The 27,394-nt window shown below is 40.6% G+C and overlaps 1 protein-coding gene across 3 annotated transcripts in view; it reads left to right on the top strand.

The window, feature by feature from the left end:
* RNASEH2B (ribonuclease H2 subunit B) overlaps window positions 1-27,394 on the top strand; it is a 56,946-nt gene that overhangs the window by 673 nt on the left and 28,879 nt on the right. For 2 of the 3 annotated variants that reach the window (XM_040448353.1, XM_040448352.1), the window contains exons 1-3: window positions 113-350; window positions 24,059-24,130; window positions 26,226-26,333. In XM_040448353.1, the coding sequence (XP_040304287.1) occupies window positions 128-350; window positions 24,059-24,130; window positions 26,226-26,333 (403 nt within the window). In that variant the 5' untranslated portion in view covers window positions 113-127. Of the gene's footprint in view, window positions 1-112; window positions 351-24,058; window positions 24,131-26,225; window positions 26,334-27,394 lie in introns of those variants that run through there. The other variant, XM_040448354.1, reaches the window with a different exon arrangement.

Genomic DNA, 27,394 nt, shown 5'->3' with positions numbered 1-27,394 from the left:
CCCGCTCTTGGTCACTCCTTACAGCTGACTGCGGGGTTTGCAACCCAACGCCGAAAGCGCAGAAACGGGCCGAGCGTTATTTCTCCCGCTGCGGTGGGCTGCAAGGAGCGGCCCAGGCCTGTGGAGAATGACGCGGGCTCAGGGTCTCGCGGCACGCTGTGGGGCCCGGAAGTGTCTGTTTCGGGGGGCAGTTTGCTGTCCCCCTCTCTCTCCCCACTCGGCAGCTGGCCCAGCTCTGGGTTCCTACTGGATAGGATCCAGTGAGCCCGGAAAGGCCTCAGACGCTGTGCACCTTTCTAACAAGGCCCAGATGATGGTAGGGGTTAGGACAAGTCTTCAAAGAAAGTCAGGTGGGTAGTTAATGAAGTGATGGAGCCAGGCCCTTTGTCAGCCTCCCCCTAGGTGGTGAGGGGCCATCCGGGGTCTGCAGAGGATTGGAGAAATAGATACCGCACGCGATGGGCTCCAGTACGTGTACACCCCTGTAATCATCCCCCAAGTCAAGATGTAGAACTTTTTCAGCAAGCTCATGCTTGCTGCTGGATAGCCACGGGTCAGTGCTGACCTTTGTCACTAGAGATTTGTTTTGCCGGTTTGGGTAAGTGTGTACTCCTATAGGTCTGGCTTCTTTCACTCAGCAGTATTTCTTGAGATTCATCCATATTATGTGTAGCAGTGGTTTGGTTTATTGGTCGATTTGTGTTTTCATTGTTGTGTGTATTTTATTGTATGAATATCCATACTGTTTATTTCCTCTGCCGTGGGTGGACATTTGGATTGTTTCCACTTGGTAACTATTGTGAATTGCACTTTTTTTTTTTTAATTTATTTATTTTGGGAGCAAGCAGGAGAGAGGGAGAGGGGCAGACAGAGAGGGAGAGAGAGAATTCCAAGCAGGCTGTGCACTGTCGGCACAGAGCCCAATGCGGGGCTCAAACTCACCAACCTTGAGATCATGACCTGAGCCGAAACCCGAGAGCCAGATGCTTAACTGACTGAGCCACCCAGGCACCCCATGAATTACACTTCTAAGAACATTCTTTTATGAGGCTTTTGGTAGAAAGAGGCACTCATTTGCCTGGCGTGTGTACCTAGGAGTTCCCATTGCTTCATATCTTCACCAGAGATTTGTATAGGCAGTTTTTTAAAAATTTTGTGTTTGAGAGAGAGAGAGACAGGGAGAAAGGCAGAGAGAGAGGGAGAGAGAGAGAATCCCAAGCTCAACATGGGGCTCCATCTTGCAACCCTGAGATCGGGACCTGAGCCAAAATCAAGAGTCCGACACTTAAACAACTGAGCCACCCAGGTGCCCGGAGATGTATATATACTAAAACCATTAAAGCAAATTTCAGGGTTTTGATAGAATCTAGCAAAGGCCTACTCGTATACATGTTTTACATTAGAAAAATCTTCTTGTTTTTGTCACATCAATTCAGTGAGATTTTAAGGGTAGGAACTCCAATTCTTTCACAATCAAGTGCATTATTATTATTTGGATACACACAACAGCTGCTGATAATTTGAGTTTCTTATTTTGTTCTGTTTAATTGGTATTGACATTTTCATTCTTGAAAATGCATATATCCTCATCGTATTAAACACAAAAACCTGGGGCGCCTGGGTGGCTTAGTCGGTTGAGCTTCCGACTTCAGCTCAGGTCATGATCTCACGGTCTGTGAGTTCGAGCCCCGCGTTGGGCTCTGTGCTGACAGCTCGGAGCCTGGAGCCTGCTTCAGATTCTGTGTCCCCTCTCTCTCTGACCCTCCCCCGTTCATGTTCTGTCTCTCTCTGTCTCAAAAATAAATAAACATCTTTAAAAAAACCCACAAAAACCTTCATTAACTATTGCATCCCTGAAAATTTAAAAAAAAATTTAATGTTTTACCTATTTTTGAGAGACAGAGACAAAGTATGAGCAGGGAGGAGCACAGAGAGAGAGAGAGGTAAACACAGAATCCAAAGCAGACTCCAGGCTCTGAGCTGTCAGCACAGAGCCCGACGCGGGGCTCGAACCCACAGACCGTGAGATCATGACCTGCACCGAAGTCGGATGCTCAACCGACTGAGCCACCCAGGCTCAGGAAATATATGCAGGAAATATATGCAATTTCCATATCCCTGAAAATTTTAGGTTTAATGTGTTTACTGCTGGACTGTGAGAAGTTCAGTCTGCTTCCCGTTCAAAGCTGGGATGTCCTGTGGCCTATGAACTCATTGGAGAGGGCTGAGCCAGCTGCTCAGGAGCTGCATTGTCTGGCTGGCTTGTTCTTTACCACTACTTGAGCTTCCTGTTCCTGCCTGTCAGGCCGGCCTTTAGTGCCACCTGCAGGCTTTGAGCGTACAAACATTGGTGGTTTCACAGTTCCTGCAGTGCAACAATGCCACTCAGACTTGAGGGCGTAGGTCACCTGGGGAACTGGGCCGCACCCCCAGGGTTTTTGATTCGGTGGCTCTCGGGAGAGGCCTGAGAATGTGCATTTCAAACAAGTTCCCAGGTGATGCTGATGCTGTCGGTCTGTGGACACCACTTCGAACCCCTGCACTGAGACAGCCCTTGGGAGTGGGTAGGGAGGAGTAGGAATGGCCAGCCCCAGGTTTAGCTCTCTTTTCGTGGGCCGGAATTTGTATCCTCAGGGGTATGCGTGTAAGTCCAGGATATGAGGCCCATCTTCACAGATACATATTTGTGGATTTTTTCTAGCAGATGAGAAATCAGCTACGGTGAGCTATCTATGCATTTGAGACGAGGAGACTATATCCTCCTTGGAGTGAGCACCTTAGCGCCAGTGAAATTGGGCCCTTAATTAAGAAAACAAAGATTATAGAAGATTTTTCAAGAATATTTGGTGGAAGCCGTTTGTACTCAGTTTTAGGAAATTTCTGGGATCGTTGGAACTTACTCTGTCACTGGAACACAAGCTCATTAGCCAACAGATGAATAGAACTTTAGAGATTTACCCATGAGGCAAATGCAAAGCCACTGGTCCTTGGGATGACACTTTTTTCTTGCCATTTAGTTCATGTTGTTTATCAAGTTGTCTACAATAACATTGTGTTATACGTTGAAGGATATATTAAAAAGGACTATTTAGGCCTCTTGCTTTTTAATTCCTCTGGAGAAGTCAAAATTCCCTGAGAAACAAAAACTGAAACTTGGAAAGGATACTTGTGAGGTAGTAAGGCTTAGGGCCTTGACTTTCATAGGCTGCCCGGGACAGAACTGCCTCCCATGCAAACAAGACAAGCATTTCTTGTAGTTTGGGATGGTCTTCAGTGTTTCTCCAAAAAGGCCTGTAGGTTCTAGCCTATTCACAGTTTTAGTTACCGTAAGAGACCATTAACATCTCTATCTTTTAGAATTTGGTGTAAGTTTCTGTCTCTCTTTGCTGCCCTAAAAATAAATGTTTAAGTCATATTCTTAATATTTTTCTCTAGTCTAAGTTTTGTACACTTGTCAGCTCTACTAGGCTGGGATAGACCCTAACGTGAAAGGTGGGCTAGGAACCGATTCACCAAGTGTAGAAGTCTGTGTGGATTGTTTGTGTGGCTGCACCCTGTGGCTGGACCATCTCCAAGGAGATGTCAAAACATTGGAAAACCCTAATGTTGTGTGAGGGAAGAAAGGAAGGACGGAAATGATCTCAGGACCACTAAATTGATTTGGGTTAGCTTAGGCTGAAAGCATCCCACATTCAGCCCCCTGATTAAAAAGCCCCCAGATCAAGGTAGATGCCACGGCACATTTTCAGTTGTAGACAAGTTTTGAAATACAATTATTCACCTTTATCTCCAGAAAGCACACGTTCAAAAGCATGTTAAGAAGAATTGTATTTGTAATTTCTCACAGCATGAATAATAATGCCAGCTTTTGCACGGTAGAGGATGGGTTGCTTTTGGGGGGGAGGTAAGAATCACAGGCCGGCCTGCCTGCCTACCTTAGACATTCCAAATACATTAATGAGCCTTTTATGAGAGGCAGCATGATGATCACAAACAATACGATCCTCTTTGTCTCTCCAAATAGAATACAGAAATAGATTTGAAAGCATTGTGAGAATGCAGGCTTTAGAACCATGTTCTAATTAAAGGATTAAAAAAAAATCAACTTTAAAAGGCAAAAGTAGTTTTTGTAATTAATGGTAGAGACAATTTATATTAATGTTATTTCTGATTCGAGTCTTGTAACTTTTTAATAAGCCCACAAGAAACACCTCTTATTTGAAAAAAAAATAATAATAATAGTGTGAAGTATGTGGTAAAGGAAGAATTGCTATAGACCCAAATGACTTTTTTTTCAGTGACCCTAAGACACATAAATAAATAAAACTTTTTTCCTCCTTTACCTAAAGGCACATGGTTAATGTCAGAAGAAAACTGTAAGCAGATTTTTTGGTTTTTTGTCAACACTGTTTACACGTATGCATGTTTGTGTTTGGAAATCTAGCGTGTGGGCTGAAAGCTTCCTTACTTTCAGAAGAGCTTATTCACAGGGCAGGAACCTGTACTGTACTTGGTAGGAGATGGGGCACAATTCCAGCACTGGTTTTAGACAATCTCTGACTAACTAAGCTCCGCTTCTTGGGAGATTTGTCTTTTACTGAATAGTCTTCCGCAGGCCGTCAGCAGCACGGGAGTCTCTGAGTTCGCCAGCATGGAGCATGTTTAACGTTTTCCACACAAATCCTGAGGCTGGTTTTGTCTTTACGAGGCTTTTTTTGGTGGCGGTTCCACCGACCTTTTCTCAGACGGCCACTGGATCTGCCCTATCTGAGCACACTCTGAAGCGGGTGAACTTAGTCGGTTGTCAGTTGTGCAGTCAAGCTGAGCCTGATACTGTCCCGCTAGTAATTGTTCCGAAAGATTTGGGATATTTATAAGAACTTTTAACTCTCACATATTTATCCTCCAGGGCAGAAAAGAGTTTTCCTAAAAGGAAAGTAAGAAATGTTCACAATTTTTATTTGAGTATGGTTGTCCCCTAATGTTACATTAGTTTTAGGTGTGCAACATAGTCTTCCAGCCACTCTGTGCATTATGTGTGCTGTGCCCACCACGAGTGTAGCTGCTGTGTCACATTGGCTGTTCTCCCCATACCCTACCTTTTATTCCCATGACTTGCTCATTCTGTAACTGAAACCTGGGTCTCCCACTCCCCTTCACCCCACCTCTTCTCCTCTGGCAACCGTCAGTTTGTTCTCTGTATTTATGGGTCTTTTCTGCTGTTTGCTTTGCTTAGTTTTGTTTATATTCCACATGTAAGTGAGATCATACGGTATTTGTCTTTCTTTGTCTATTTCACTTAGTATAATACCCTCTAGGTCCATCCATGTTGTTGCAAATAGCAAGATTTCATCGTTTTTATGGCCAAGTAATATTCCATTGTGTATGTACGTATATACACACACATTTTACATATACACACACACACACACACACACACACACACACATAATCACATCTTCTTTATCCATTCATCTATTGATGGACACTTGGGTTGATTCCATATCTTGGCTGCTGCAAATAATGCTATAATAAATATAGGGATGGCCATAGCAACCTTTTTCTAGATAGGTCACCTAAGGCAAGGGAAACAAAAGCATGTCAAAATAAAAAGCTTTTAAAAAAAGTTTTGACTACATCAAAATAAAGAGCTTCTGCACAGTGAAGGAAACCGTCAACCTAATGAAAAGGCAACTCACTGAATGGAAAAATATATTTGCAAATAATATGTTCAATAAGGGGTTAATATCCAAAATATAGAGAGAACTTCTACAACACGACATCAGTAAAACAAATAATTTGATTAAAAAATGGGCAGGAGACCTGAATAGGCATTTTCCCAAAGAAGACATCCAGATGGCCAATAGACACATGAAAAGATGCTCACCATCACTCATCATCAGGGAAATGCAAATCAAAACCACAATGAGATGTCACCTCACAACTGTCAGAATGACTAAAATCACACTTGATCTTAGCCAAAAGGCCGAGAAGCGATTCAGAATGACTAAAATCAAAAAGACAAGAAATAACAAGTATTGGTGAGGATGTGCGGAAAAAGGAACCCTCATGCACTGTTGGTGGGAATGCAAACTGGTACAGCCACTGTGGAGAACAGTATGGAGGTCCCTCAAAAAATTAAAAGTAGAATTGCCATATGAGGGGCACCTGGGTGGCCCAGTCGGCTAAGCCTCCAACTTTGGCTCACGTCATGATGCCTGTGTTTGAGCCTTGCATTGAGCTCTGTGCTGACAGCTCAGAGCCTGGAGCCTGCTTTGGATTCTGGGTCTCCCTTTCTCTCTTCCCCTCCCCCACTGCACTCTGTCTCTCTCAAAAAATAAACATTAAAAAAATAAAAAAGAAATGCCATATGATCTAGTACTTCCACTACTGTGTATTTACCTAAAGAAAACATAATTTTTTATTTGAATAGCAGAAAAGGGGGGCACATGGGTTTTTCCCATATCCTCTAAGCTTTTACCATGATGTTAAGACACAAACAACGTATCAGTATTTTCTAAAGTGTTGTAATAAAACATACCTAAAACTAGATTTATGCTATTTGTTGGCTCTATGTCCTTGGACAAATTGCATCTTCTTTGTAAAGCCTCAATGTCCTCATCTCTACAGTGGGGAGAACAGCTCTTTCTCCTAAGCTCCCCTTTGCACCCCAAGATCTTAGTCCCAGACCTGGGACAGAGTGGGCATTCGGTAAACATTCACTGAAGGATGCATGTCTCATGTGCCATTTTTTCCTGCAGTCTTTGCTACACTGCCCTTTGTCCTCCTTTTACACTTCTATCCAAATCCTACCCCTTTCTTCAAGGCCTACCCCTTTCTTCAAAGTTAGTTTCCACAAAGCTAAGCCATTTGTATAGACCACAAATGAATTCCAGTATTCTTCAATTTTTCTCATTTTTCTCTTTCTGCCTTTATTTCACTCTGCACTCATACTGCTCGCTAAAATACTCAGGGTTATTGGGGTTATACAACATATCTCTGTTTGAATGCCCATGACTTTGGGTCTGCCTGGACTCTCCTGCCTGCTCATCTTCACGTTCTCTGCCTGGCAAATGCCTGCCTGTCTCTTAACCTCAGCCCCTGGCTCCTCCAGGCAACCTTCCCTCCGAGCCTCTCCCCTGTGAGTGTGCGAGCTCGTGGTACCTTCTCGGCCACCTACGCATCTTGTGATTATTCTGTCCACTATCCTTGTTATGTAAAGACGTATTGAACCCCCAGTACATGCCAGCAGCTGGAGAGAATCCACGTGCGTTCTGCCTGCATCACCACCACCGGCTCCTCAGTGCTGGGCACCTTGGCCTGAGGCTCCAGAGCCCTCCCCTGCCCAGTGCCTCTGAAAGCAGAGGCGTGCCACTGAGGACTCCCAGCCTTTTTGTTCAGAGGTCCTTTATCTGTGCCTTTTAAATATCTGCCTTTCTAGGTATACCTTGCCTTTCCAGGTATGACTGTTGCTAAAGTGGAATGGGCTGCCTGCTGGAGTGGTCAGATCTGCATGGTCTCATGCCTGTTTTATCATCTGCCTCTGAAACGCCGAGGATCCAAGCTGGCCGAGGTCTCTAGGCGGAGCTAATTTCTCTGCAAGAGTCTAAGACATTTGGTGAGGCTCTGCTTTATCAGTATAGAATAGTATAGGTTAGACTATACTGTGCTATACTATGCTATACTATACTGTATATTTTAATAGTAGAATATTATTAGAACAGTAATACAGATCCAGTGCTGTATGGAAACTTTACCCAGTTCCCAGTATGGAAACTTCAGCGATGCAGAAAAATATAAAGAAGGAAATAATTTATCTATCATCTTGTCACTGAGAAATAACAATTTTGGAAATATTTCTTTCCAATCTTTTTATATTGTATGTATCCTAGTGTGAACTCAGTGTTTTTCATTTTTTTTCTCATTTTTCTATTTTTAGCTTTATTTCACTGTTTATTCTTTCTACTTATACTATGAATTTATTTCTTTTTTAAGAAACAATTTTTAATATTTATTTTTGAGAGAGAGAGAGACAGACAGACAGACAGAGCATGAGCGGTGGGGGAGCAGAGAGAGAGAGAGGGAGACACAGAATCAGAAGCAGGCTCCAGGCTCCAAGCTGTCAGCACAGAGACCGGTGCGGGGCTCCAACTCACAAACCGCGAGATCATGACCGGAGCCGAGGACGGACACTTAACCAACTGAGCCACCCAGGTGCCCCTGAATTTATTTGTATTGTAACAAATATACCAAATAAGTTTTGCTTCAGGGCACCTTGGTGGCTCAGTTAAGCCTCTGACTCTTGATTGGGCCTCAGGTCATGATCTCATAGTTTGTCCCTGCATCAGGCTCCGTGCTGTCAACGTGGAGCCTGCTTGGAATTCTCTCCCTCCCTCTCTCTCTCTCTCTGCCCCTCCCCTGCTCATTCTCTCTCCCTCTCTCTCTCAAAAAACAATTAAAAAAAAAAGTATTACTTCACAGCATAGACTGCATATTTTGAATGGATTATCTTTAAGAGTGGGTAAAGACTGAAAACACAAATAGATGCAGGAGAGGTGAACGTAAATTCACAGAACCGTAATGGCCACAGTGGCAAGCTGGGATTCTTTGAAAGCCATTTGAGGTTGAGGTTTTTAGGACAACCATGGCCTCCTGCAAACATCCCTTGGTGTGCTTACCATAAATAGGATGCCAGTTTGAGTAGACCATGAATCTAGCTTGGTATGGAAATTACTATGCATTTAATGTTGAGACCTTCATCCTAATTGTGTTGCAAAACCTGGCTTATACTTCCTTAGGGGTTCCCTAGCCAGTTCATTGATCCCTGGAAAGGGCCGGCTGTGTGTTGGGGGTAGAGGCGGGGTGGAGAGTATACAAGCATTGGAACTAGGGTGTTGCAGCACTTAGAGGTCCAGGGCTTATGTCCCCCTGAGAGTTTACTTCCTCTGCTCAAACCAACTTCCTCCACTTAGTAGATAATAGGCTGCACGCTGCACCCAGGCCTCAAATCCCCCAGTGTCTACTGGGAGAAGCTGCTCCTTTTCTCTTCTTCTCTTACAGCCTTTTGACTGGCCCCACTGTGATCACATGCAACCCCAGCCTCACCCCCTGTTAGCTGTAGCCTTGGAGGGGCAGCCTCCACTACAGCACCAGGTGGGAGACGGGGAGGACAGAGGGGTTCTGAAGGGTAGGGAATAAGCAATAGCTATATGTCTTCCCTTTCGCTTTCTGAAGGGTAGGGAATAAGCAATAGCTCATTGCTTCCCTTTCCCTTTCTGAAGGGTAGGGAATAAGCAATAGCTATTGCTTCCTTTTCCAGAAGAAGGAATGGTGAGGCTGGGCAGCGCAAGAGCTAGCTGCTGCCCTCACCCCCCGGTGTGCCTGAGCTCTGGCCAGAAGCCTGCACTGCATGTGACGGGGTGGTCTCAGCCGAGCATTCTCAGTTTCCCAGTTCTTGGGGGTCTCTTTGGCTAGATGGCATATAGGTGGGGTAGAGGTTTATCATATGAAGAAGTAGATTTGGGCTGTAACTTGCGCTCTTCTTCGTTTACCCAAGGTTTGTGTAATTTCTAGGAAGCCCAACTTCTAGGTCCTGTGTCTTCTAGCTTTTATACCTTTGAGTACACTTTGATGTCTGCTGTTGTATTTGACCCTCACGATGGCCTTGGGAATTAGTCAAGGCAAGCTTTATCATCACCATTTTACAAGACTTGGAGAAGTCAGACAATCTGTCCCAACACCCCACAGGAATTAAGTGGCAGACACTCCAGGCCCTCCCTGGGTGTCTAGGACCCCTGTTGTAGGCCAGAGGCCACTCTGCTGGCCGAGTGGTGGCATCCCACCAGGATGGGAGAGGCGGGAGGATCAGAAAGGGCTGGGGTTCCCTCTGTCGTCAGTTTGATGACCAGGGACCAGGCACACCGCCTGTCCTGGTGCCAGCCCTGGTTATCAGTAGACATCCCAGTCGGATCTGTCCTTTCTGCCTCTCTAGAATATTCCTGCTTCGCAGATATTTCAAAAGCTTAGCTCCATCTGTACGTGTCGTTGGTCTTCGTGACTCTGAATTGCCCGCCACCCTGAAGTTCTTCATCAGTTTCTTCTTCAGCGCACAGGTCCGTCCTAGAAACATGGCTATTGATAGGGGCAGCCTTGAGAAAATGGAAAGTTTATCTTCTGTGGCCTTGGTGAAGGCCAGTTTTTGGTTTTTCCTTTTTTCTTCAAAGCTTTAAAATTAAAAAGACATTCTTAGAGGAACCCATTACTTGAGAATTATTTTTCTGGTGCGTGCCTCTGTCTAGCTTTCTTGGTTTGCCTCCTGTGGCATTGAAGGAAACAGAGTGCCCCAAAGCCAGGAAAGTGACCCAGATCTCTTTGATGGCAGTGGTTAACATCTTGGGAAGGGAAGACATATAGCTATTGCTTAAATTAACATTCCTGGAAGTGGCAAGTAACTTAAAAATTATGCTGATTTGTCTTGCGTGCATTGCAAGTGTCCTAGCCAAGTGTTCCCAAGGAGCTGTCCCTGGCGATCAAACCAAAAGGAACCAAGGGGGGTGAATATGTTCTAATGGCTGATGACTGCAAGAAAATGAACCAGAACCTATTTAGGACAAGGTATTGCATGAGCATGAGAGTGATGCTCTCATCTTTTTTTTTTTTCTTTTTCCTATTAGATCTTCTTAAGGAAACTGAATAGCCTTGATATAGTATCTAAAAATAAAGTAAATGGTGCTTTGATGTCTGTCCTTTCTTCCCCATGTAACGGCGGGTGTGTGTTTCTCAGAGCTTATCTGCTGTGTGCCAAAAATCAGACACGGTCACGGACGAATGTCCGTTGCTTCCAAGTCATAAGAACACTTGGCAAAAAGGTGGCTCTTTCTGCTGCCTCATGTCTTTGAACTTTAAATGATACGAAGAAACTTGTCTTAACCAAGAGAGGGACAAGAAAGAGCTGCCAAGTTTAAAAACTGCTTGATAAGTAACTTCGTATCAACGGCACAGCCCATACCATGTAGTCTGAAGATGAAAAATAATGTTGCATTTTGGCTTCTACAAGACTTCCTGACTAACTTTTCAATATTACATAATGGTTAAGTCTGTGCAGTGATACATGCTGTGTACAGGCAAGTTTTCTGTGAAAACTTGGAGGTGTATGTAACTGTGTAGAGGATGTTATATTCTCCAATGGGAAGAGCAGTTTCCTTTTCTTACCTTTGGTCAAACTTCTTTATCTGTTTTTATCACCTGATGTTTCTTGTTTCCCACGACAGATTTCTCTCATCGTTTGTTCGTATATTTTTTGATCCAGCCCTTTATGTCTCTCTCGCTTTCCCCAGCACCCCCGCCCGCTCTTCCTTCTGCGGCACCCCTGGCAGTGTGGGAAGCCGGCTGGATTGGAGTGGGGGCAGCTGATTAGACGACCCTCTGGTCCTCAAAGCCGAACAGGACACAACAAGAGAAGATAAATGGGTCTGCGACGTCTTCGTTGTAAGAGAACAGGCGTGCAAGATAGTCCCTGCACCTCAGAGCTGCAGTTTGTGTTTTCTGAGTTAATGGGGATGGGATTTGAGATTAAGAGTTTCTCTCAAGTGTCTCTTAAATCTTGGCTCTCTGTCCAGCTACATAGCTCTGTGACCTTGAACAGGTTTCTTAACTTTGGGCAAGTTTTTCACCCAAAAGAGTGGGAATCAAAATAGCACCTACCTCATAGAAATAGTATAAGGATGACATCATGTAACTTGTATCAAGGACATTGCCTGGTGTGGTAGATGCCCAATACGTATTAGCTATTATTTGCTGTTTTACATTCATTGGACACAGTTGTCTCTTGATCACTGGTATGTTTTCTTTAAAGTTCAAATGTCAGGAAGGTAGCAATGAGACTTTCCTTTCTGTTGAGGTGTTTAGATCGGGATGGTAAACAGATGGAGAATTTGCTGCTAGAGTTAATGGTGACCAGTGGGACATAAAATTGGGTCTTTATAGAAAACACAAAGGCCATAAGAAAACTGCCGTGGAATTGGTTAGACAAAAGCTAGCAGGGCTTGAGACAATTGGCAGTTAGCAAGTTTGAGATATCACTGAGTCCAAAATGGCCCAAAATACCAAGTACCTATGTCTGAATTTTTTTATTTTTCTGAAAACACTTTTGGCCAGCATGGCTTAAGTCATCTCTTACGTAAGAGAAAACAGTCAGAAAAAGAAGGGTGGGAAGCTTACTCTTTAAAAAATGCAATTTGAATCTTATTTTATTCAGTGTAGCTTTAGGTGTTTCATATGAGTCAATTTTCTAGATAAATGAAGTTCAACTTGTTGGGTATCAAAACTTGTTTTACTGTTTCCTACTGAGCTTTTTCTAAAGTCAAACAACACATTCATGTAACATTTATTGAGCACATTCCATGTGCCAAAAACTGCTGGGTACTTTACTATATATTGGATTATCTTCATTTTCGCACCTAAAATGAATATTGTGTTTTGGCTTTTAGAAAAGGATATCCTGGTCCTAACTTAGTCTCTTCTTAAAAAGCTAATCATTAAGCCCTTAGGTAATTCTGTGTTTCGAATTTTTAACCTTTATATTTTGATCTTATTATTCCCTGCATATTCTTAATGTTTCCATGTCACTGAGAGAAAGGGAACTGATTTTTAATTGTTTATTACATGTTCTAGGCACTTTGACATATATTTAAGCTTAAGAAAAACTTACAAAATTTGGGGGTGCCTGGGTGGCTCAGTCAGTTAAGCGTCCGACTTCGGCTCAGGTCATGATCTCGCGGTCCGTGGGTTCGAGCCCCACGTCGGGCTCTGGGCTGATGGCTCAGAGCCTGGAGCCTGCTTCGGATTCTGTGTCTCCCTCTCTCTCTGCCCCTCCCCCGCTCATGCTCTGTCTCTCTCTGTTTCAAAAATAAATAAAACATTAAAACAATTTTTTTTCTTTAAAAAAACCTATAAAATTATTTTATAAATGAAACAACTGAGGCACACAGTTCGTACTGTGCCCAAGTTCATACTGCTGAGCAAGAAAAGGAACTGAGAGTGGGTTATGCGGACCTCTCTGTCTCTGGATCTTGTACTCTTTTTTGTGCTGACATTATCAAAGAAATAGGCCTTAGTTACAACTAGGTTAATAGAGGACAACCCTTTTCCAACTCCCACTCTCATACACTTCTTATTCTTTCTAAAAGCAGATTTTTTTTTTCCTTCTTTAATTAGTTTTGCTATCCTTCAGCTGTGCTAGATGCAGGTAAAAGTTAGAAAAAAGATAGAACTTTTAAGCTTGTGGGTAAGGAAATAGTCCATAGGATGACCCAGAATTTTCCAGATTTAAATGAAAATAAAAAAACTGTAACTTTTATAGAGCCTTTAATTTATAGTCGCAAGTAACTTTGTGTGCCTAAGGCCAGGTATAGACTAAAGAATTTATCAGAAGTCTTATAGCAATATGAGTTCTTTCCTCATGCTAAGCCTTCAAGATTCGGTGGGGGTAAATCCACCCCTCCATAAAGCAATGAAAACATTGGCAAAGATGGCCAAAATCAACTTTTTCAAAACTCTTCAAATTAGCCAAAGTCTTCCAACAATCTGAGAAGTGTTTATTCAAGAAAAACTGCTGAATCTCATTAAGCAGGGTTTGTGGCATTGTAACTTGAACTGCTCACATCTCCCTCTCTCCAGGTCTACAGGAACCTTGAAAACCAACAGTCTTGCAAACATGGTACTTGTAAAAACCATCAGCATTGCAACCCCTGGATGGGATAGGCCTTGTTGGAGCTTCTCCAAATGTTCCATTCCCAGAGCATTGTCCCTATTTGACCTGTCTTGCAGTTCCCTAGAAAAGCTAGATTGGAGCTCAGAACTTGCTCTGCAAGAAATACCCTGTCCCCAGGGCCTTTGTCAAAAATAATCAGCGGCAATTGTTAATATATCAGCTCCTGACGGAGCAATAGCAGTTGGGCAAATAAGAACCTGGCCAAAAACTTAAAAGGAAGATATGAGGAGAAGATATCCATAAGGGACTTTGAAAAGCTCTGACATATTCCTAGGAAATTAAAAGGCCGAGCACATATTCAGGACGGTATGCATGCCCAGGAAAGACCTGAGAGGGCCCTAATCTCTCACAGTTAGGTAAGCAGTAAATAAAAGGTAAGGTAGAAGTTTAAATTGGTTGAGTGTTGAGGGCATGTCCCAAAACACATGAGAACTCCTTAGCAAATGTTGGAAGGCTTCTTTGTTCAAAACATTTAAGGGAATCTCTGACTACTCATTAGCTAACCACTAAACTAACTGAGACATCAGTGGTTACAAGCGTAACAGACTTTATAGGATTAGTCCAGGAAGGTCACTAAAAAAACAGCAACAACTACAATGATGACAAAAAGTAGCAACAACAATACATCTTAGGGACTTGGGGCAGGGGGTTCTGATTTTCAGAATTGTCACATCAATCATTATATTATCTAAAATGTCTAGCTTTTTGTGTTTTTTTAAGGGTGTGGGACACCTGAAGAAATAGGAAAGTGGGTTTATACACAGGAGAAGAAAAAAGTAGTCAATAGAAACTGTCCCTGAGGGGGCCCAGTTGTTGGACTTATTTTGTGAAGATTTTAATCAGCTCTTATAAATACATTCAAAGAACTACAACCAATTATATCTAAAAAATTAAAGTATGGTAATGAAGTCTCACAAAATAAAGTATATCAATAAAAAGAGATAGAAATTATAAAAGAATATATAAATTCCAGAGTTGAAAAGTATAATAACTGAAACGAAAAATTCATGAGCAGGTTCAATAGCAGATTTGAGCTGACAGAGGAAAGAATTAGCAAAACTTGAAGATAATCCAATTAAGATTATCTAGCCTGAGGAACAGAGAGATAAAAATATTAAGAAAACTGAACATAGTCTCAGAGACCTATAGCATACCACCAAGCATAGCTGACATATGTATAGTGGGAGTCCCAACAAGAGAAGAGAAAGAGGTAAAAAGAATATTTGAAGAATGGCCAGACCCAAATTTGATGAAAAACATTACATATCTAAGAATCTCAACAAACTCTAAGTAGGATAAACAGAAAGAGATCCATGCCTACACACAGCATAGTCAAACTGTCAAATGACAAAGAAAGAATCTTGAACGCATCAAGAGCAAGTGATTTATCAAGTACAGAGATCCTCAGTAAGATGAATAGCTGACTTCTCATTAGAAATCAAAGAGCCCAGAAGTTAGTTGGATGGCATATTCAAGATGCTGAGAGAAAAAGATACTCAACCAAGAATTCTGTATCTGGCAAAACTACCCTTTATAACTGAGGGATTCTCAGATACAGAAGAACTGAGAGAATTCGTCACTAGTAAACTTGACCCTCAAAAATCATGAAGTTAGTTCTTCCAACTGAAAGGAAAAGAGACTAGATGGTAACTTGAATCCACACAAAGAATGCAGAGCACTGGTAAAGATAAATATAGATAACTACAAAAGACAGTAAAAATGTACTTTTGTTTGTAACTCTTCTATCTGATTTAAAATATAACTTCATAAGCAAAAAATATAAAATGGTTGATGGGCTTATCATAGATAAAGATAATTTGTGTGTATATGTATATATGTACACACACACATAGATATATGGCACATAGTAATAGCACAAAGGAAGGAGGGGAAAAGGAATATATTGTGGGAAAATTTCTAGATACTATTGAAATTTTCAAGTTAATATTAATTTGAGCTACATTGTTGTAAGTTAGGTTGCTAATTATAACTCTCAAGACAACAACTGAGAAAACTGCTCCCCCAAAAATATAGTAAAAGAAATGACAAGGGAATTAAAATAATGCCCTAGAAGATATCTATTAAACACAAAAGAAGGCAATAATAGAGGAATACAGGATCAAAACCATATGACATATAGAAAATAAAGTTAAATGGCAGATATAAATCCTACCTTATCTGTAATTACATTAAAGGTAAATGCATGAAACATTCCTATTAAAAGGCAGAGATTGGCACAATGGGGAGGCATGATGCAACTATATGTTATCTACCAGGTGCACACTTTAAATTAAAAGACACAAATAGGTTGAAAATAAACAGATGGGAAAAGGTATAATGCAAACAGTAACCAAAGGAGAGTTGAATGGCTCTGCTAATCATATGAAATAGACTTTAAGACAGAAATTGTTGCTAGACACAAGAGTGGATACTTTATAATGATAATAATGTTAGTCTATTATATAACATATATACACCTAACAACAGAGCCCCAAAATATACAAACCATAAACTGATCAAATTGAAGGTATATATACACATTTGAATAATATTAGTGGGAGACCTAAATAATCCATTTCCAATATGGCTAAAACAACTAAGAGGAAGATCATCAAGGGAATAGAAGACTTGACCAACACTGTAAAACGACTAAAGAGACATCCATAGAACACTCAATAATTGTGGAATACGCATTTTCCTTAAGTGAACATGAAACATTCTCCAGAAAAGACCATATCACAGGCCATAAAACAAACCTCAGTAAATTTAAAAGGATTGATATTATACAGAATATGCTCTCCAAAAACACTGAAGTGAAAATAGAAAGCAATAACAGAAAGAAATTTTGGAAATTCACAAATACGTGGAAGTTAACACACTCTTAAAATAGCCAATGGATCAAATGAATCGAATGAAAATGATACATTATATATCAAAAACAGAAGAGATGCAGACAAATGAGTGTTTAGAGCAAAATATGTAGTTGTATATGGCTATATCTAAAAAGGAGAAAGATCTCAAATAATCTAAACTTCCAGTTCAAGAAACTAGAAAAAGGAGAACAAACCAAACCCAAAGCAAGTAGAAGGAAGGAAATGAAGACCAGAGCAGAAATAAACAAAGGAGAGAATAGAAAAACAACATAGAGAAAAATCAATGAAGCCAAAGTTGGTCCTTTTGAAGAGATCAATGAAATTGCCTAATCTTTAGTTAGAATGACCACAAAAAGAGAGGGGAGGGGAGAGAAAGAGAGAGAAGATTCAAATTACTAAAATCAGGAATGCAAGAGGGGACATCACTAATGATCTTACAGAAATTAAAAAGGACCGTGGGGAACGCTATGAACAACTGTATGCCCATAAAATAGATAATTTAGATAAAATGCACAAATTCCTAGAGTGGCATAAATTACCAAAGCCAACTCAGGAAGAAATAGACAATCTAAATGGACCTATAGCAAGTAAAGAAGTTAGTAAATTAAGTTTCCCATAGGAAAAAAAAAAAGCCCAATCCTACATAGCTTAACTGATAAAGTCCACTAAACATTTAACATATTGGGGCGCCTGGGTGGCTCAGTCGGTTAAGCGTCCGACTTTGGCTCAGGTCATGATCTCACAGTCTGTGAGTTCGAGCCCTGCGTCGGTCTCTGTGCTGACAGCTCAGAGCCTGGAGCCTGTTTCGGATTCTGTGTCTCCCTCTCTCTCTGACCCTCCCCTGTTCATGCTCTGTCTCTCTGTCTCAAAAATAAATAAATGTTAAAAAAAAAAAAAACATTTAACATATTAATATTAATCCTTTATAAACTTTTCAAAAAAAAAAGGAAAAAGAACATTTCCAAACTCATTCTGTAAGGCCAGTGTTACTTTCATACCAAAACCAGACAAAGGCATAGGAAAAGTATAGATCAATATCCCTAGCAAACATAGATGCCAAAGTGCTCAACAACTAGCAAACTAAATCCAGGAGTATGTAGAAAAGGATTATAAACCATGAGCAAGTGGGATTTATCCTAGGAATGCACGGTTAGTTCAACATACCGAAATCAATCAATATACCATTTTAATAAAAGAAAAGCCCCAAACCACGTAACCATCTCAATAGCCACAGAAACAGCATTTGAAAAAATACAGTACTTTTCATGATTAAAAAAAAAAAAAAAAAGTTAAAAAATTAGGAATAGGGAACTTTCTCAGTCTGATAGAGCACATCTATAAAAAACAGGTAACATGCTAACACATTTCACACCAAAGTTTTTTACATGTTATGAAAATACTTTAGGTATATTGGGTTAAATAAAATATATCATTGACACTCATTTTACCTGTTTTTAATTTTTATTTTACCTATTTAAAATTTTCTAAGTGACTCACATTTGTGGAATGCATGTTATTTCTGTTCTGGACCCAGGGCCTCCGGGTTCTGGTGCATGTGGGCCCTATCCCCTGTCCTGTAGCACTGGATGATTGAGAGGTTAAGGGTAGAGCATGGGGATTGATGAAATGGGGTGGAGAAGAAGTAGACGGAGATAAAGGGGTGTAATGAATGCAGTCTTGCTCTGAGAGCCGGGGCCTTGTTTTATTCACAGCTGTATCCTCAGTGCCTAGGTTAATACCTGGGCTGGTAACAGAAAACTGGTAATAAAATAAAATAAAGATTGGCAATAAAACAAAAAAGATTCAGTAAGAGGGTGGTGTCTATTACTAAATGGTTATTTACTCAGCACTTGATACTTGTTAGGTCCTGCTGTGGGTACACAGAATCTAGCAGACAAGAATGCAGTTCAGTGAGGACATATGTGGCATCTGTCAATGGTCTGACCATGGGATGGATGTACGAGCTGCCATAGGGGAATATGGGAACTAGAGAGTGGTAGTTGGGGTTTCACAAAGTTAGCTTGTTGTTGCCAGGTTTCTTTGATTGCACAAGGCAAAATCTTTGCCTAGTAATTTTTTTTTTCACGTTTAGGGAAAATATACTTAATTTGCAGTCTGCATTTTATGTAAAATCACCTGATTTCCGAATATTGGCACCTAAATTCAGATTTTTTTTTAAAGGCGCACATCAAACAAAACCCTTCTGTGGCTTGGGTTGGGCCCAAGAGACAAGGGAAGATTTAGCTGGTGAAGTGAATGCATAATTCCTTTGACTTCTTAGCCATCAAAGCAAAGTACTTAACCATTGCTAGGCACCCGAGGCCTTAGACCTCCTTGTCTCTGTTGTTATCCTCTGTCTTAAGGTCTCAAGTTCCATGTCTTTTTTCAACTTAGCAGCTGTTATATTTGGAGTCTGCATTTGTGTGATTATTTCACCCAATATCTTTCTCTTCCATGGAAAGTCCAAAAGCGTCTCATGGGTAGAGGCTGGGTCGGCTTTGCTAATCAATAGTTAATAAATGAATGACTGAAGTAGGGAGGAGAGATTAGTTTTAAAATCCATTGTGTCGTTGAAGAGGAAAAACAACCTGAGTATAGCATCTCACTTGAAATTCTGTGTTGAAAGATGGAGTCCAACAGCAGTTCATTTTATTGGCACGACTGAGAAAAGATGACTTTTTTTCCCTACCAAATAGACATTTCAGCATTATCTACACTAATACCTCTCAAAGTATATTCCAGAGAACCCTGGCATTTGCAGCAGAACACATTGTCAGTATCTATTTGTACTTAGTAAATCCAAAGTTCTTACAGTTTGACATTTTAGGCCATACCTAATCCTCGGACTTAGTGCTCTTCCTGAGAAAAATGGAAACAGTGCTTCCCTTGTCTAGTTGTTAAAAATACATTTTTTTGGCCCTTTGGTGTTTGTAAATTTTAATTATGTTAAGCTCTGCAGGAATGGGAAGGCTGAAGGAGACCTGGCAAGAATCACCACAACTGGCACTTTCTATTAAAAAAAAAAAAAGGGAACAGAAAAAATCAATAATGATTCACCGAGTTAACGGTGCAAGATTTACCGTGGTATTGGTATAAAATAAAGGGTGTATTGCCGAAAGAGAGAGGTCGCCTTTTCTGTGCCTGGAGACACAATGGAGATAAGCGAGGCTGGGCAAGTGAGAAACGGCAGGGGCAAGGAGAGAAGCCCAAACCTGTTTTCGTTTTGTGGAAAAGTTTTTAACAGTGCTAAACTTTATCCTGTACATTTTTACAAGTTGCAGGAAGTCTTAAAAGATTCTTAAAATTAAATCGGTATGGTTCCGTTTGTATCACATTCTCAAAAGCACAAAACTGTAGAGACGGGGGAACAGATTTAGTGGTTGCCAAGGGTTGAAGACGGGGCAGAGGGTTCTCTGAGGGTTAGCACGTCCTGCGGCTCTGTATTTGTGAGCATAAACATTTAAGATTATTTCCTCTTGGTCTTTTTCTCATTGTGAAATGACAGGACCGGCTTTAAAAAAATTATTTTTTAAAATTCCAGTAGAGTTTTATTGGCACATACATACATTAGTTTCCGGGGTACAATACAGTGATTCTACAATTCTATACATTACGCAGTGCTCATCATAGTACATGTATTCTTTGTCCCCATCACCTATTTCACCCATCCCCCAACCCACCTCCCCTCTGGTAGCCGTCAGTTATCTGTAGTTCAGAGTCCGTTTTTTTGTTTGTCTCTTTTTACCTTTTTTCGTTTTTTTAAAATTCTAAATATGAGTGAAATCATATGGAAAACGGTATGGAGTTTCCTCAAAAAACTTAAAACTAGAATTACCATATGATCCAGTAATTTCACTACTGGAAATTTACTCAAAGAAATGAAAACACTAATTTGAAAAGATATGTGCACCTGTATGGTTATTGCAGCGTTATTTACAGTAGCCAAGATACGGCAGCAACCCTAGTGTCCGTCGGCTGATGAGCGGATAAAGAAGAGATGATAAATATATGACAGAATATTACTCAGCCATAGCAAAAGAATGAAATCACCATTTTCAGCAACGTGGATGGAGCTACAGGGTATAATGCTAAGTGAAACCAGTCAAGTCAGTGAGATGACCTTCTTCATTCCTGGTAATATTCTGTGTCTGTTATTAGCAGAGCTATTTCATCTTTGTTTTTATAAGTAGCATGATAAGGGCGATGTATCTTCTTCCTTCATTGTAACCTGCTAGTGCTTTCAAGTGTGTCTCTTACAGGCAGCATATGGTATTACCTAACTTTTTTAACCAATCTGAAAACTTCTGCCTTTGAATTGGGGTGCACAGAGATTTATGTCACATGTGATGATTAATAGGGTTAGGTTTGAGTCTGTCAGCCTCTGTTTGTTTTCTCTTTATCTCATCTGCCCTCTGTAACTGCTTTTACTCTCTTTCTGCTTTTTTAAGACTGAGACGGCATAAGAAACTCACAACAGTATGCTTTCATTTTCCCCATCCTGGCCTTCGTGCTATTGTCATGTATTTCATTTATATGTAGGTGGTAAGCCCCACACTAACTTGTTATTTTTGTTTAGTCAGTGATCTAAAGAGATTCAAGTAATAAAAAAATTCTTATTGATTTACCCCTGTAGTCACCATTAACGGCACTCTTCATTTCTTTGTTTAGATTCGTATTTTCATCTGGTATCGTATTCCCTTTTTTCCGGGACTTCTTTTAGCATTCCTTGGTAGTATGGGTCTGTTGGTGGTTATTGCTTTCAGCTCTTGCTGTCTGAAAAAGTCTATTTTAATCACCCTCATTTTTCAAGGGTATTTCTCTCGAGGATCATCATGTTTTCTTTCAGTGCTCTAAAGATGTTTCTGTTGTCTTCTGGCTTGCATTATTTCCAACAAGAAATTTGCTGCCATTTTTAGTTTTGTTCCTCTGTACATAAATGTGTCCTCTTTTCTTCTGTCTGTTTTTAAGATTTGTCTCTTTATTACTGGCTTTGAGCTATTGATTATGATGTATAGTTTATTCCTCTTTCTGTCCTTTGGGTTTATTGAACCTCATGGATGTGTGGGTTTATTGTTCTCATCAGATTTGAAAATATTTAGCCATAATTTCTTCAAATATTTTTTCTGTTCCCCACATCCCCTTTCAGAACTCCAGTGACATGTATATTATTAGGATGCTTGAAGTTGTCCCACAGTTCACTGATACTCTATTTATTTTTCATTCTTTTTTCTCTGTGTTTTCATTTTACATAGTTTCTATTGCTATGTCTTCAGTTCATTAATCTTTTCTCCCGCCGTTAATCCCATATAGTGTATTTTTCATTTTAATTTGGGTCTTTAAAAAAAAAAAACTACGTCTCTCTATTTAATTTTTTGTGCATGAGGAATACTGTTCTTATGCCCTTGCCTGTTCATTCTAACATCTGTGTCTAATATCAGTACCCTTCCCTCAATATTGATTTCTTTATTTTTCTCATTATAGGCCATATTTTCCCGCTTCTTTGAATGCGCAGCAACATTCAATTAGATGCCAGACATTGTGAATTTTACCTTCGTGGCTGATGAATACTTTTGTATTCCTATAAATAATCTTGAGCTTCATTCTGGAGCACAGAGGAGGTACTTAGAAACAGCTTGATCCTTTTCGGTTTTGCTTTTAAAATTAGTTTGCTGGGACCACAGCAGCATTTAGTCTAGGGCTATCTGCTCCCCACTGTTGAGGCAAGGCCCTTTTGAGTACTCTGAATTGTGAGGTTTTCCAGCCCATCTGGAATTTGGAGCCCTGAGTGAGTGTGAGGTCCTATTCCCTCAAATCCAATGCGGGTGGCTCCTCTCCTGGCCCTCAGGTAGTGTCATCATATGCATGCACTGATCAGTACTCCGTTGAGTATTCAAGCAGTACCTTTGCACATCTATGGCGTTTTCTTTCTTTGTAGCACTCTCCTTTCCCGTAAACTGCCCTGTGAACTGTAGCCGTGGTGTCTCTAGAACTCTCCGCTCCACCTCTAGAAGGGAGTCTGCCAGGCCTCACCTGGGGCCTTCCATTCCGCTCTGTAGCCCGGAAACTCTCTCAAAGCAATAAGCTGGGGCATTCACAGGGCGCACCTCGGTTGTCTCCGGGGTCACTGTCCTGCAGGGTTCAATGCCCAGTGTCTTGAAAACAGTTGTTTCATGTATTATTTCATTGTTGTTGTCATTGTTGTTACTGTTTTGGTTGTTTCAGGTGGGAGGATAAATCAGCTTCCTGTTACTCCATTTAGTTGCAAGTGGAAATCTCAAAATTAGGGTTTTTAAACCTTTATATATTTAGTGTTACTATTATTTTAAGAAGAAAGTTGTATTTTAACCATGTATGAGTAAGCCGATTTCTAATCATGCTTGCTGTATTTAAGTTTATGAAGATCCGAAATGGGGTGAAGGGAACGTGGGCCACAGAAAAGAAAACACACCGAAGTGCCAGTCCTTACCCCAAAGCTCTCCCATTTGCTCTTTGGTAGGTTGTTGCTCTGCTCGATTAGTAGAGCCCCTTTGTTCCTTTTGGAGAGAGATTCTCCAAATGACTTCTATGAACGTGCATTTAAAACGTCTAGAAGAAATGTTATAAATAAAATTGTCATGATCTTGTGTGTTTCGATCTACACAATTAAAACTTGGACAGGAAAATGTTGTAGAGGAAACATACTGCGAGAACTTACTTCAACAGGTAATAAAGTGCATTTTAAAGCTATAATAATTGAAATATTGAAGTAATAATGCTAAAGCAGACACAGATTAGTGGACCAAAATAGAATTTCCATAGACAGACTTATAAATGTATTTTAAACATTCAGCATAAAGGAATTGTTTCAGTAATGAGTCCTTCAGAAGATAGTGTTGGGGGGCGCCTGGGTGGCGCAGTCGGTTAAGCGTCCGACTTCAGCCAGGTCACGATCTCGCGGTCCGTGAGTTCGAGCCCCGCGTCGGGCTCTGGGCTGATGGCTCGGAGCCTGGAGCCTGTTTCCGATTCTGTGTCTCCCTCTCTCTCTGCCCCTCCCCCGTTCATGCTCTGTCTCTCTCTCTGTCCCAAAAATAAATAAACGTTTGAAAAAAAAGAAGATAGTGTTGGGACAACTGGACAATTCACTGAAAAAAAAAAAAAAAAAAGCTGGATCTCCTCTCCATATCTTACACCCAGATATATTTCAGATAGATTGAAGATACAACGTTAAGGTGTTTGGAGAAAATGCAGGTGATTCACATAAGCTTGAGGAAGAGAAGCCTCTCTAAGTATGACCCAGAAGGTCCAACTCTAATGAAGTTAAAGATTTTACAAAGAAAAACCATATAAACAGAAGGAAGAAAAACCAAGTAAACTAAATAAGGTGAGCAACAAAGCAAATGCCCTTTAGTCTTACAGACTCATTGTTTCTTTTCAGAATATTTCAAAGATGCTTCAAAGAAGATGAAAAGTGGGCTTATGTTTGTCAAACTGGTGAACCCGTGTTCAGGTAAGCTTTCCTCCTCTCTCTTCCTCACCACCTCCGAGAACTGTAATTTTAATGTTTTTTAAACACTGCTGCCCCAAAGTGTATATACTTATTACCGTGTATGTTTGTCCTTCCTTAATAGCTTTGAAAGGTAAGCTGGCATTACTGGATGGTCAAAACAAGCTTGACCTAAACATTTTTTGTTGTTGTTGTAATTTAAATCTGTAGACGATTCGCTCGTCAGAAATGCATGCAGGACAAAAAAGTGGCATGTTTGGTTTCTCTCGGAAAACGGACTAATTTTCTTTAGCTTTCTGAAGCCAACTCTTCTTAGAGTAGTTATCCAACATTAGCCTCCACTTATATTCATTTTATGTTGTAAAGTAAAATAAACAACCAGAGTGAAAAAAAAAAAAGTTTTTGCTTGACATGCCAAGATTTTGAGTGGTTTCATTTTTAGCGGTACTTTCCTTATTTTGTTCTGACCAAAAGGCAGTATATTCGTTCCCAGTCAAGGGGCGAATTTTTTATATTAAAAGCATTGCATACGGAGATACCTATTTTATTGCAACCCGTTTTAGTTTAACTTTATATTCGGTGCATTTTGTTTTCTAATTTTTAGGCAAAAATGTTAAAGTATACCGTAAATATACTGTAATATCGATATTTGTCTTTATGTGGGATTGTTTTTCCATTAATTTATTTTACAAGGTTTATGTTATAAAGTTATTTTATAAGGCTTTGAGTAGACACCTAATACTTAGCAAATTAGAGCATTGTGCTGGCGGCTACAATATTGAATAGTGAAAGCAAGGGAAAGCCAATGGGTAGTACCTCGTTATTATTGTTGATGGAAACACATACAAATAGAAGCCACAAGTGAGGCAGAATTTCCTGGCTTCCTCCGGTTTTCTTTCCTCAAGATGAAATTGAATTTGAATTGAAAATGAAATCGGTCAGCTACGTTATGTGGCACTTCTCACTGGATGGGAGACTAAGCTGAGGTGGGCAATTTTTTTCAAGAGAAGTCTTAGGTAGTGGTAAAGGTTGTAAAGAATCAAACGAAAATAAAGGTATATAAAAAAAGCTGAGCTTCTTGTAAAATTTCCATTTTGTCTAAATTGTCTGTAAACAACAGAAGAACAAATGTTTGCATCCTCTACGTTGGCTGTGGAAAAATAAAGGCTAACATTTGCTGAGCGTTTACTATGTTCCGAGTACTGTTTTAGGAACTTTACATATATTCTGTCTTTCTACCCCTTACAAAAACCTGTGAGGTAGCTTCAGTATTGCTTCCGTTTTACCGGAATGGAAACAGAGGCACAGAAAGGTTTCCATAACTTCCCCAATGGCACACGCCAAGCATGTGGTACCCACGGATTCAAACTCAGGGTCCTTGACAGTGCTGTGGTTAGAAAAAGAGGGGCGCCTGGGTGGCGCAGTCGGTTAAGCGTCCGACTTCAGCCAGGTCACGATCTCGCGGTCCGGGAGTTCGAGCCCCGCGTCAGGCTCTGGGCTGATGGCTCAGAGCCTGGAGCCTGTTTCCGATTCTGTGTCTCCCTCTCTCTCTGCCCCTCCCCCGTTCATGCTCTGCCTCTCTCTGTCCCAAAAATAAAAATAAAAACGTTGAAAAAAAAAAAAAAAGATTTCATGCATTGAAGGGCCCTCGCCTTTTCTCACTTCGAGCTGGCCCTGGGGTGTGTAGGATCCATCCCTTTCTTGGGCCCTCTGCGTGCAGAGCCACACGCTGCACTGTTGACAAGGACCCACATGCCAGCTCAGTTCATCTGGCTGAACCATTAGGTTTGGGTAGTTGAATAATGGGCTTCCCCTCATGATCTAATGGAGGATTCAGTGAGAGGCTTTGTAGCAGTTAAGATGAATGGCTTGTACTTTTGTATTTATTGGTTTAAGTTCAGTGAGGATTATAGAGCTGGAAAACAAGCATCTGTATATAATAGCTATAAGCTTTCCTTGGAGTCAGTTTGTGTAGAATATATCTATGTATGTTTATGTTCATATTAGGAACATTCCTCAGAACTATTGGACAGTCTTTTGATTTTGTGTCTGTGTGTGTGTGAAAACTTACAAATAAAAAACAGATTTGTCTTAACAGGGGAAGGAACCATTTACTTGTTCAATATGTGTCTACAGCAGCTGTTTGAAATAAAAGTTTTCAAGGAAAAACACCATTCTTGGTTTATAAATCAGTCAGTTCAATCAGGTAAGTGACTAGCGTATACGTTTCCATTAACTAAACACATACTCTAACTTTTCCAACCTTCATGCATGGTGGGGGTGTGGGGGTTGGTACAGGCCTGTCTGCCCAGTTTGGAGTCTGGTCCATGCCTTAGCCTTCCTTGGCACCAGAGCAGGGCTTAATCAAGGGGAAAGGAAAGATAATTTGAGCAAGTTTAAATCAATACCTACATGTCTTAGATAGTAGGAAAATTTAAATGAATACCTCTGCTTTGTCTCCTAAAACACTGACATGTCCTTAGTCAGAAATTAGAGGATCTTCCTACCACTGGAAGTACAAATCTTTCATTTTCACTGCACATTGCGCAGACTGGGAACTCTTTGCTCTTCTGTTAGACACTTTTGAAGGTTTTCAAGTTTTAACATCTTATTTCTTTGCAAATGGATACCGATATTGCTTCTAAAATAAGATAGAATATAACAGATTTTGTAATGCTTTGTCACATAAATCACTGCTGCCCCCACCCCAACATACCCCCAACACACACATGTACTCAACACCGAGGAAAGTTCTGTTTATTTAATGTTCTGATTTGGGGGTAGCATTGACTCAGAAGGAAAAAGGAAACTGCATGTTGTTCTGATGGTTCTGGCAGTTGGGGGGAGTCAGGGATAGTTGAGGCACTCTGTATTCTCTCTGTCTATTTTCTCATTGTTTCCAGAGAGTGCTTTCTGTTTCTTTCTAAGCCCTCTGCTTTCTGTTGACTGTGTATGTCTCCACTTAGTGCCAAGGTAGAAAAGCCACTTTGTCTTTCTTCTTCTCAGACATTCCAGAACAAGGGTTTATTGCTGGTGATAAATTTCACATGCTTGTGTGCATGAGAATATCTGAAGTGGCTTTCAGTTGCCAAAATGCAATGGCAGTCTGCGTATAGTCTGGCAGGCGGAAAGTATATATTCCCTGTTATTGTCACTGCTATGCTTATTCCTTTGGCAATATATGAGAGTTCTGACTTCTAACGTAACACACTTGCAGTTGGGTGTAGCTCGATAGACACAGTAACATCCAGATAACACTGGGATACG

This window comes from Herpailurus yagouaroundi, unplaced genomic scaffold (assembly GCF_014898765.1).
Source record: "Herpailurus yagouaroundi ecotype Mexico unplaced genomic scaffold, PumYag 197, whole genome shotgun sequence".
Lineage (NCBI taxonomy): Eukaryota > Metazoa > Chordata > Mammalia > Carnivora > Felidae > Herpailurus > Herpailurus yagouaroundi.
The sequence above is the reverse complement of the archived record's forward strand: the minus strand, read 5'-3'. Positions and strand labels throughout refer to the sequence as shown.